This window comes from Capsicum annuum, chromosome 6, assembly GCF_002878395.1.
Source record: "Capsicum annuum cultivar UCD-10X-F1 chromosome 6, UCD10Xv1.1, whole genome shotgun sequence".
Lineage (NCBI taxonomy): Eukaryota > Viridiplantae > Streptophyta > Magnoliopsida > Solanales > Solanaceae > Capsicum > Capsicum annuum.
In genome coordinates this window covers 191,829,862-191,842,541 of record NC_061116.1, presented here as the reverse complement: position 1 = coordinate 191,842,541, position 12,680 = coordinate 191,829,862, and the positions used below count along the sequence as shown (strand labels likewise).

At 37.1% G+C, this 12,680-nt stretch overlaps 1 protein-coding gene across 1 annotated transcript; it reads right to left on the bottom strand.

The window, feature by feature from the left end:
• Nucleotides 1-10,167: 10,167 nt before the first annotated feature.
• Nucleotides 10,168-12,348, bottom strand: LOC107874833 (beta-amyrin 6-beta-monooxygenase). The gene is made up of 3 exons (XM_016721555.2): nt 11,138-12,348; nt 10,771-10,958; nt 10,168-10,679 (listed from the first exon to the last, which is right to left on the bottom strand). The coding sequence occupies exons 1-3, from the start codon at nt 12,078-12,080 to the stop codon at nt 10,338-10,340; spliced, it is 1,473 nt and encodes a 490-aa protein (XP_016577041.2). The 5' UTR covers nt 12,081-12,348; the 3' UTR covers nt 10,168-10,337.
• Nucleotides 12,349-12,680: the final 332 nt, after the last annotated feature.

Genomic DNA, 12,680 nt, shown 5'->3' with positions numbered 1-12,680 from the left:
ATATATTCTATTTCAATGCTTATATAATTGGGGTAAGTGAATGGATGTTTGATTCGCCCGACAAATGGTGTTAGAGGGTGTCACTCACGTCTAGAGGTATTTTGGGACGTAACTGTAGACACGTAAAATTTATTGGGTCAAATTCATATAAAAATTGGTTTTGACCCATATTTTATTGGGTCTAAAATCATTTTGGGCTATAAAAATAATAAGCCCATTATATTCCTCATCAAGGACTTCAAGGTCCATCTCACCTTGAGGCCCAAACTTATGCCACGTGTCAAGTGATGTGGCATCCCAGTCAAAGTAAAGACCAATGAAGCAATACCACACACATCAAATGATGTGGCAATCCAAGTCAAGTTCAAGAGCCAATAAAGCATAGCCAAGTGTCCCAAATGACATGTTTTTGGCCAATCACAAGCAACCTTGTCACATAACATGTGTGATAAGCTTGAAAATTGAATGGACCAATCAGAATGAGGCAAAAGAGGTTATTTATACTTGGACTGCCTACCCCCTACAACTATAAATAGGAGGGTCACACAATTTTCTGAGGTCATTCTGCAAATATTGGAGGAAGCTTCTGCATTGACTATACGTTTTTTCAACGAATTGACTAACGAAGTTCTGCCCGGAGATCAATTCGACAAGATGAAGTGCTGTAAAATAATTCTTAGGGATCCAAATACATTTCTAGGAGGCTCAAATCATCCGAAGGTTTGAGAATTACGCTACAAAGGACCTCGAATTATGAAAAAACGTAGGAGAGAAGAATTGAGAGAATAACGAAATTGTACCCGCAAAATTACTTTAAATAAAATTATTTTTTTTGTTTATTTTTATTTTTGCTTGCAGTTAATTTTCTGCACCACGAAAATTTGTTGCAAATAAATTTTGGCACGCCCAGTGGGACCTGTTCTACTCTCCATCTCTTCTTCCTGCGAAATCAAATTCAACCACTTCTATGGACTACGAAAATACTAAAGTTGTCTCATGCAAGAACTCTGCTACTACTACATCTGATGAGCTCAGCCATATTGGTCCACTCACTCTGCGCAAGTTGAAGACTAGTGGTTGGGATGGATCTAAATACTTCACTTCTTTGAAGAAGGCAAAAAAGAGCAAATCTCATATGGCGGATGGAATCTCAACTCCTGGGGGCAACTTGACATCTTTACTATGTGATGAACTCTCTCAGACTGGCGTTAATTTTAGTGGATCTGAAGATTCGATTGATTCTCCAGTTTTAATAAAAGTCAACGCCTTGATGGCTGACGCAACTGATATGGATGAGAAGTTCGCAATAATGGAACAAACTATTGAAGTTTTAAAGAAATTTATTGAGGATAAAGATCTTCAAATCGCTCAACTGATGAACAAGTTGGAGTCCTTCGCCCCTGGAGAATCGAGTCACGACCCTGTTTATCCACCCGACTTTACTCTGTAAAATAAGAGTGTCGACGAGTCACCTAGCAAGACTAAATCTCAAAAAAAGAAATAGTTTACTTTGGTTGGACCTCTGTCTGTTTAATAGTTGTAAGACATGATAACAAACTCTATCAGGGCTCAATATGGCGGAGCACCACAAAGTTCGTTGTATTAATCCAAGCCTTACACAAGGAGAATTGACTGTCTATCCATGCCAACGAACTATCAACCACCAAAGTTGCAGCAATTTGATGGCAAGGGAAACTCGAGGCAACACATCGCCCACTTTGTCAAAACTTGCAGCAATGCTGGAACAAATGGCGATCTCCTGGTGAAACAGTTTATCCATTCGTTAAAAGGGAGTGGTATATCAACTTGGAGCATAAGTCAATTGATAGTTGGGAACAGCTCAAGAAAAAATTTCTCAATCGATTTTACAGCACTCGACGAACTGTGAGTATGATAGATTTGACTGGCACTAAGTAAAGAAAAGATGAGCCTATGGTGAATTACATCAATCATTGGAGGTTATTGAGTTTGGACTGTAAAGATCGCCTTTCTGAAATATCCGTTGTAGAAATATGCACTCAAGGAATGCATTGGGGCCTTCTATACATTCTCCAAGGAATCAAACCGCGAACAGTTGAAGAACTTGCTACACGAGCAAATGACATGGAGTTAAGCATCACAAGTCATAAGAAGGCTTCTCCTTTTGTTGATCTTACAAAAGAAAAGAAGGAGTTTAAGAAGGGTACGACCCCAAAGACCCATACTAAAGAATTCATGGCAGTGAAATCAACTTCAGAAAAGGTCATGATAAAGCAAAAAGTGAAGGAAGACGAAACCTCCAAGCAACAACCGAGGAAGGAAAAACTTCGCCCAGCTTTGAAAGAGTTGGAAGCATACCCGTTTCCAGATTCAAACGTACCTATGATCCTTGATGAATTGTTGGCCAAGAAAGCCATTGATCTTCTGGAACCAAAGAGGACTGGGGAAATTAATAGGATTAATGATCCCAAGTACTGCAAGTTTCATCGCGTCATTGGCCACCCATGGGAAAATGCTTTGTTTTGAAGGAAAAAATCATGACACTAGTAAGTGAAGGGAAAATCATCATCGACATGGATGAAACCATGGATGAAAATCATGCTAGCGTTGTTAATCGACAAAAATGCTCCATGTCGTAGACTATGCGAAGTACCATTTTATTGTAATTTGGAAGCTTCAGGCAGGTTGAAGTTGATGACCCAAAAAGAGCTTCTGAAGCTGCAATAGAGGTAGACGAAAATTCTGAAAATGATGAGGATGGCTATTGGACTCTGGTTTCTAATAAAAAAAGAAGACGTCGAGCGATTCCAAGGATACGACTTCCTGAGCTGAAAGTGATGAGGCATAATGTGGATCAGCAACGACCATCAAAAAGTGTCAAGGTTAATGCTAGCAAGAGGACCAGTGGTTTCTTATTACAGAAGGCCCAAAGACCTGTCACGTTGCATGAATTTTTTCTGAAAAAATTACTTCAAGATAGCCAAATCAGGGAGACACATGTAATTTCTAGCATAGAAGAACCTAAGGAAAGCATACAAGAGCATTATCTAACAATAACACAAGAATGTCATGTTAAGCCAGCGGTTGCACAATGTTTTACTGTAATTTCCTTCACCGATGATGACTTGTTGATAGGGTCCAAACTGCATAACAAGACTTTGTTTTTTGTAGGAGCTATTAGAGAACAACATCTCAATTGCATACTGATCGATGATGGTTCAACAGTTAATATCATGCCAAGTACAGTGCTCAAAAGGCTCAAAAGAACAGCAAATGGTTAACTCGCCTCAACCGCCTCTTTCAGTTTGGATAGTGTCTTCACTTCATCTTCGAATAATGGATGTTTCTCTCTAGTTGCATGAAGCTCGCCCTCGAAAGCGATAATCTTCTCTTGGATTTTAGACAACTGTTCTTTCTGCTCTTTTACGCATGAAATGGTCTTCTCCCTCTTCGTAGATAAGAGTTTCAGTTCTTCATCAAACTTAGCAAGATTTGATTGGAGATCCTTCATGCGCACTCACTCCTTGGTGTTTTCCTCTTTTGCATTAACAAGGATTTGTTGCACATCAGAAAGCAATTTTTTATGATTTTTTTTTAGTTATTTTCCAGGATGAAGATAATTTCATAGTGTCATACTACTCATATGTTTTTATAAACGCATTAACAGAGCCCTCCATAAGTATGTTCACACCATTTTTCAACTTTGAGAAGTCGTTCGAAGATTCAACGGAGAACATGGTTAGCCATTCATGCAATGCACCACACATCTGAAGAATGTAAGACTTCTTGAAAGTAGAGATCCTCTTTTGTGGTTCAAAATTTGGAGCAACAAATGACGATAAACACAATGAAGGCTCATGAACTTTAGGCGACTTAGCTTGGGCAGCCACAACCTCTGTGTTATTTATCAAAGCTTCTGTGATAGGAGGAGAAGATGTATCAAGGAAACTTGGACTCGTAACGCCATAAAAAATGTCATTAAGTGTATCGATAGAAATGCCTTGGAGATCCAGCTTAAAAAAAAAAGAAATATTAGCAGGGTATTATTATTATTATTATTTTTAAAAAAAGAAATAAAGTAATCTTACTTGTTCTACGAGTTCAGGCAATGGAATAATGGAGCTAGGTTCATTAACAAAGAATGCCTCGCTATCTATAGTAGCAATGTCCAAATCAACAAACTCGCTAGATTGTTCTTTTGCCTTTTTTCTTTTAAGCTTTCAATGTTGGTCTTGATCTCCTTCCGTTGAGCTAGTGTCACCATTAGCATCTACAGCGTCATTAACTATGCGAATGGGTAAAATCTTATCTTCGAGTGGCGTTTTGGTTGGCATTTTTCCACTATTAATCTCAAGCAAAGAAGAATTAGTGTTTTGCTCATAAGTCTTGTTCGAATCCACAGAAGGAGTGTCATTCAATTTCAATGAAGGACGACTTGATCCTTTTCCTGTTTTCACTAACTTACCCCTTGAAGGTTAAGACTTAGAAGACAACGGGCTCGTCTTTGACTTAACAAGGGAGGAAGTGGAAGACTTACCTTGTTTCAATGGACAAAGAGGGACTTTTAAGATAATTTTATTCTACCCAACAAGATTTTTTCAACCAATATACCACCAATTTGCATACCTATTCGTCGTTAGAGGCCTTTCAGGACGTGGTGGTATACTACTGGTTGAAGAACTACTAAGACGGGTGCAAGAGTCCCAAAGTTGTGCCAATTCTTTTAGTGTGCCGTCATATGGTCGTTTGATGAAGTTCCCAGGAAGGTCTTGAACAAATCTAAACTGTCGGCTGAATCTATGAGGACTGTAAGGCTCCATGACAAAGTGATCATCACACCGGAGGGTAATGTAGCTCGAACGAAGACTAATGAAATAATCGTTCTAAGAACTAGACAATTCTCCGTTGTCTGCTATGAACAACTCCTTGGGTTGTAGCATGGCCAAGGTGGGGAGACTGTAGATATCGACATTCTTAAATAACCGTCTTGCACCAGAAAGATCAAAGTTTCTAGCCATCCTTTCTCCAGCAATCCTACATATACGAGCACCATTGTAATGACGTGCTTAATAGTAGGAGTTAAAATACGCACCAATCCATCCATAGACATATTGTATAGAAAAAATTATGTCGCCTGCACTTAGGTTTGGTGAAGTTGTGATCTCTGTCAAGCCTCTGTAGATACTAGCCAAAACGGGAATCGCTAGTGCAAACCTCTCCCCATGAGCCATTAGACTTGCAACCTTAAAGAAGCTAGGACGGATGTGGTCAAGTTTCTTAATTGAAAGAATGAACTTGCAAATCCAGCAAGCAAGAAAAGCAGCCAAGTTCATCTCTTCTCTAAGAGACCCTTCCACACCTAACTCGATGAAAGGGATGTTCTCTTCTTCTGTTTGCGGTAAAAATGACATATCAATGTAGCCATTAGGACTGTGATTTGACTTTGGTTTATCTTGTTGTTTAGGGCCTCGTGGTGCAGGCTCCTTGTACTGGTTCGGTCTTTTGAACCAAAAATTCACCCAATCACGGATAGAAACCTCCTTAGACGCACTATTTGAAAGCCGATAGAAGGCTAAAAATAAGTAAGTATAAGTTTTAGGCAAAAATGGCTTCACTTGTTGATCGGTTTGTGTCAATTCTTTGGCTGAAGGGACTACTTCATCAAAGAAAGTTCTATGTACTGGAAGGCATCCAATCATATGCATGTCCCACAATGAAATAGAAAGCCCACCAATGCCGACACATATTGTATTAGTCGAGGAATGCCAAAGTTCACAAAAGGCTTGCAAAACATTCTCGTTGACGTCGTACGTGAATAAAGAGGCGAAAACAGCATCATAAATCTTAGTTCATTCCGGAGCCTCCTTGCTACGGCTAAGGACATCCTCTACCCACTCCCAATAGCGAGTAACATAATGAAACTCTCCAAAGTCTAATTGGGGATAATTCCATGTAGCAAGGCCCTTATTCAAGCCTTTGGGATAGGTAGCATCAGATTCTTTCTCATGCGTGGATGAATACAACACAAAAGCAGTAGTATTAATGACCTTATTGAGGTCAATGATGTCAATTTATTCTTTTGTCGATCATTTGTCTAGATGAAAGGACATGTCAGGCGATCCTCTGTCAAGCGGGATGGCACCTATTACCGAAGGATGAACTTTCAAGGTAAGGACCCTAGCAGGAAAATATCGTTCATCGTTTGATATTTCAAGTAGAGGATATGGTGTCATTCAGTCATGGAAGTTCACCATATTTCAAAGCACTAAATATATCCTCTCTGTGATTGAAGAACTTCCAAAGAAATTAAATAAAACTGTAATTCTGTTAAAGGAAAAGAGAGTATCGTAAGATTTAGGTTGTAACTTCTAAAATTTACCTAATAAAATATAGAAGTTTTATGCTGATGGATTTCACGTGTAACGTAAATCTACAAGTCTACTTTCCAGTGCACCCGATTCCGATACTTTCATGTCGAGATATGAAATTTATCGTGATGCTGCACAAAGCTGAAATAACTAGCGAACCAAGATTAGAAGGCCGTCTTTGGAACGATATCTGGGACGATTAGGATGGAATTTGATTATGGTTTATGCATGAGACATATCTCTATGAATCTACTTTCCAATACAAAAAACGACACCCGATTCTGATACTTCCACGTCGAGATATGGAATTTATCATGACGTTGCGCAAAGCTGAAATAACTAGCGAACCAAGATTAGAAGGCCGTCTTTGGAGTGATATCTGGTACGATCCGGATGTAAGCTGATCGTGGTTTCTATGTTAGACGTATATCTATGAATCTAATTTCCAATGCAAAAAATGGCACCTAATTCCGATACTTCCTCGTCGAGATATGGAATTTATCGCGACGCTGCGCAAAGCTGAAATAAATAGCAAACCAAGAGCAGAAGGCCATTTTTGGAGCAATATCTAGGACAATTAAGTTATAATTTGATTTTAGTTTTCACGTGAGATGTAGATCTACGAGTCTAATTTCCAACGCAAGAAAACGGGTCCGATTTTGTTGTTCCTATGTCAAGATATGTGAGTTTTCGTGAGACTGCGCAAAACAAGTAAAAAGTAACGAAAAAGAACTGAAGGTCTGATTTTGAAACGATACCTGGGCAGATCTGAAGTTAAATGGAGCGTGATTTTGCGTAGAACGTAGCCTTGCGAGTCTACTTTCTAACACAACAAGTTGTTCGTGATTCAGACAGTTCCACAATGTGTTATGAAGCTTTTTCCACAGACGCCCCAAAGTACCGAAAAACTCAGTTGTGAAAAAAAAAAAGCAAAAAGAGGAGAAGAATGAGAGTTGAATTTCTGCTCAGGCTGAATTACAATGACTTAATGGGGTGGTGATGTCTGAAAAACCCCCAGTTTGATTTCGAAAAGGAATTTGCTGAACAAGCTGTCTTCAAGACGAACTGGGATGTCCAAGTGTCCAAAATAAGTCAAATTCCTAATCCTTTTTGAAGTAGGATAACATCATTATTTAATCCTATTAAAATTCGCTATCAGACTAATACCCAATCCTACAAGGTTTAGATATATTTAATTTTAAACAGAATTTTACACTCCTAAGGAGTGGATTCACGTTATTCTACCTAGATTATGATGACTTCGAGGAGTTGGATTTCGACAAAGTGCTCAAGTCTTGCCAAAAAAAAATGAGGGCTCCATAAATACTTCAAATCTCGTCTCTAACAGGTCCAACAAATCAAACACCTTGACGAACTTTGAAGTAGGGGTCATCTGTAGACACGTAAAATTTATTAGGTCAAATTCATATAAAATTGGATTTGACCAATATTTTATTAGGTCTAAAATCATTTTAGGCTATAAAAATAATAAGCCCATTTTATTCCTCATCAAGGACTTCAAGGTCCATCTCTCCTTGAGGCCCAAACTTATGCCACGTGTCAAGTGACGTGGCATCCCAATCAAATTAAAGACCAATGAAGCAAGACCATACACATCAAATGATGTGGCAATCCAAATCAAGTTCAAGAGCCAATAAAACATCGCCAAGTGTCCCAAATGACATGTTTTTGGCCAATCACAAGCAACCTTGTCACATAACATTTGTGATAAGCTTGAAAATTGAATGGACCAATCAGAATGAGGCAAAAGAAGTTATTTACACTTGGACTACCTACCCCCTACAACTATAAATAGAAGGTTACACAATTTTCTGAGGTCATTCTGCAAGCATTGGAGGAAGCTTCTACATTGACTACACGTCTCTTCAACGAATTGACTAACGGAGTTCTGCCAGGAGATCAATTCGACAAGACGAAGTGTTGTTAAATAATTCCTGGAGATCCAAACACATTTCTAGGAGGCTCAAATCATCCGGAAGTTCGAGAATTACGCTACAAAGGCCCTCAAATTACGGAAAAGCTTAGGAGAGAAGAATCGAGAGAATAACGGAATTGTACCCGCAAAATTACTTTAAATAAAATTATTCTTTTTGTTTATTTTTATTTTTACTTGCAGTTAATTTTTCGCACCGCAAAAATTTGTTGCAAACAGTAACATCGAATTTAAGTTGAAAAATAATTTTTTTTCATAAATTTAAATTGAAGATAAATATAATTTTGATCTTTATCATAACACTTATCTTCAATTTGAATATAATTTTGCAACTCTAACCAGTGGCGGATCTACCCTTTGCCGGGGGTTCATCCGAATCCCCTTCGGCAAAAAATTATGCTATATATGTATGGTTAAAGTTATTTTTTTATGTAGATATATTAGATGTTGAACCCCCTTCGGTTAGTTCGGACGTTCACTTATGAACCCTCTTAGTGAATATCCTGGCTCCGACACTCACTCTAACATGATGATTTGATTTCTTCAAATTTGACGTGTATTATTACTTTAGTCTCCAAACTATACCTAATATTAAAACACTTCTATATTTGACTAAATGATTTTAAAATACCATCATTTTGCCATATCTAACTAAATTTTGTTTACTCGCGATATAGCTGAACTTGTTTTTTGATGCGGCATTCATGTGGATATAGCTAAAAAGAACTGAAAAAAAAAGTATTTGAAAAATGATCAAACCAAAATGACTTTATCGATGAAATCACCCTACAAACTCTCTCACATCTCTAGAACTCTTCCTCTCCTCCTCATAATTCTTTCAGAATTTCCCAACATGACCCTTTGATTTTCATTTTCATGAAAATCAAAGTATTGTAGCCTAATAATAATTGATAAAAGTATCGATAATAATCTCTCTTCATTTTGATTTGTGGTTTATTTAAGTGAACGAATTTAATTAAACCTCCTTTCGAGATTATCACTCGATCATAAAATTTTCAACCTGCCGAAATTCACATCTATAAAGTATAGTCATCAAAACAACTAAGATTAAGAAATTTAACAATTAAATAAGATCGTAAAAAAAAGTTTAAGTTCAAACTTAGGGTGTATTTTAATGAAGAAAAACTTAAATAGGAAGAAGAAGTGTTGTGATAGCAGTTAAGGTGTGATGACAATTAAAGAGAAAAGTTTAACAAAAATATGAATTTTCACCGTTTAATGCTTACGTGACATTGTTTTTAAGCAGTTTAGACGCCCACAAGAGTTTGAGACCACTTTCTATACCATGTGACATCTCAAGGGTGTTTTTTAAATTTATTTAGTCAAGCTTAGAAGTGATTTTAAATTTATTTACTTAAGTTTAGCGATGTTTTTAATATTATGTATAGTTCGAAGATTAAAGTAATAATTCACTCTAGATTTAAAGGTATTTTCAACTCTTCTCTCTAGACTTAATGATAGTGTTATTTAGCAAAAAGGAAAAAAAGTCCCTTATTTTTTATTTTGATTTAAACTCATTCTTAATTTTTTTTTTTATATGGAGCACTAGTCGTCTTTCATGTTTATAATATTGGTGCACTTTTGATTCTCCCTCAAACATCCCTTTTTTTTTTCTATATCGAGAGGTTCATTACCTCAGATTTCACGTGAAATAATACAAATGTTTCTTTCCTTGCAGCGTTATTTTTCTACAGTAAATTGATTTCTTTATATGAAAAATAAAATCTAGGTATACATGTAATCGATTTGAATAAGCATGGAAACATTGTATGTATTTCTATTTTTTTCCCTCCCTTCATATATATATCTCCAAAGGGATGCCTTACTGCCAAATAAAAATCTTAGTTGGTAAGAATGATATGTAAAATGTCAAGTGATTCAAACACGAAAACCTTTTCCCATTTTTTACTAAGAATACAGTTTATTGTTACAATTATTACAGGTGGTGTATATTAGCTAGGTGATTGCCATATCATAATTTTTTCTCAAACCAGATAAAAACAAGAACAGGATTGTTATTTCTTTATACAAAAAGAAGAGGTTTCTTTTTCTTCAAGTTGATTTTCATGAGGAAGAAGTCGAACCGGAAGTCCATGCACTGGGACAGGAGAAGCATGGAACACAATCTTCTCATCTGGAATCTCCTTTTCTAGTTTAAATCTTTTTACTACATTGTGCATGAACACTAGTACTTCCAGTCGAGCATACTCTTTTCCTGGGCACATACGAGGTCCTCCACCGAAGGGTACAAACGTGAAGGGTGCAGGACCGCTTCCTTCAAACCTTGAAGGATCAAACTTTTCAGGATCAGAGAAGTAGTTGGGATTCTTATGTGTTGAGTGAACTGACCAAAATGTCTGTGGAAGAATAAAAACATGTCAATCTCATATACCTTTAGATATATATATATATATATATGAAGCTAGCCTAGTAGAATGAAATTTGTACCTTCCACCCTTTTGGAACTGTGAAACCTGCATATGTAAAGTCAGTGACTGTTTCCCTGAAAGATCCTTGAGCTGGTGGAGTTAGTCTCAGTGATTCACGAGCTGCGTTCCAGGAATACTTCATCTTCTCAATGTCCTCCCAGGTTAGCAACTCCTCTGCTCCTTTGGTCTTTGCAATTGCAATTTGTTCTGTCACAAATGAAACAACCCTTTTCCATGTGAATATATTGAACTTAATTATCGTTAACAAATTTGACGATTTCTACTTATGAGGCTGCGTCCCCATTTGAGGGATTACACTAGGTATGTTGCTGTTGTATTTATGAAAATGAGTATGTAACATTTAGACTTTTATATTCATTGGTTACCTCTGTAGACTTCATCATAGACGTGGGGAAGTTCCGCGAGGTAATTTAAAACACTGGTGACTGCACTACTAGTAGTCTCAAAACTAGCCACTAGCATTCCTATTATGTTGTTGGAAATCTCCATTTCACTCATAAGTTTTCCGTCTTCATCAGTGACAAGTAACATTTTCGACAACAAGTCTCTGCCTGCTGTCTCTTGATTCTCCATCAGTTCCTTTCTCCTCTGTGTAATGATCCTCATAAGTTCATCCCTCACCATTTTCCCGCCTTTGATTGCGCGATTATATGCTGTTCCAGGCAAATCGATAGGCATGGAGAACATTCCATTCGTAACAAGAGTAAAAGGATCAGCCAACCTCTTTATTTCCTCTGGATCTACCAGACTCATGAACAATCGACATGCCAAATCAAACGTGTACTTCTTCGATAAAGGGAAAACCTTGACTACTCCATTAGAATCCCAATTTACATCTAGATGTTCACGAGCCAAGGCATCCATGACCGGAATGTATTGTTTTAGAGCCTCAGGCTTGAGAATATCATGATGAAAACTACGTTTCAAAGCTGATACTTCTTTCAATGAGTTCTCCACATACTCGGGGAAAAGCAAAGCCTTTTTCATGGATTGTGGCCACCATGAGGTGAGAAGTTTGTTTTCACTTGAGAACAAGAACTTATTTCCTTGTGCACCACAAAAGAATGCCATTTTCTCTCCCATGATTGATGTTTGGAAAACCTCGGGCGAGTACTTCTCCATTCTATCTTTGATGAATTTCTGAGGACCTAAAAAGGCAAACTCCATGTTTTCTCCTAACAATGGCCATCCAGAAGATCCTGGTGGAAGATTCTTGCTATTCGAATCGCCTCTACGGTGGAAGAAGATGAAAAAGAGAGATAGGTGAAGGACTAGAAAGGCTAACAGGTAAGGAACCATGGCTTCCATTTGCCTTGTCTTCTAACAACAATGAAGAAAGAGTTGAGTTTCTGTTTGTGTCTTGGAAAAATGAGTGTCGAAATGCACATATATATAAGCTAATTGGGCTATAGAAGCAAGATTACAATGACAACAGTAAGACAACTTTAAGGATATAGCTGAAAATCAGAATCAAAAGGAAATCTTGAAATAGTTGAATACAATCTGTCTTTTATTGTGCTTTAAACAAACAAGATATGATTTTTCTCTACAAGAATTATTCTCCACTTTGTCCGTCTCTGGACATATGATACATGATATCAATATTTTTATTTTAAGGGAGGTTTAACTTCTACATGATATTAAAAAAATATTTGCATTTTAAAGAAGTAACGATAGACAAGAGGAAGTAGTTCAGACAAAAAGTACACCTCAATATACAAAGTAATTATAGATTACTCAATATAGTGGCACTGGCCAGTAAATTAAAATAAATGGACGGCCACGTAATTATGACTTCGTTTTACTAATAGAGCCATGTAATTATATTTCTAACAGAAAAATCACAAAACTTTCACTAGACCAACACCAACATAACTTCTGATGGGTAAAAGTTTCTCTTTTTTATTT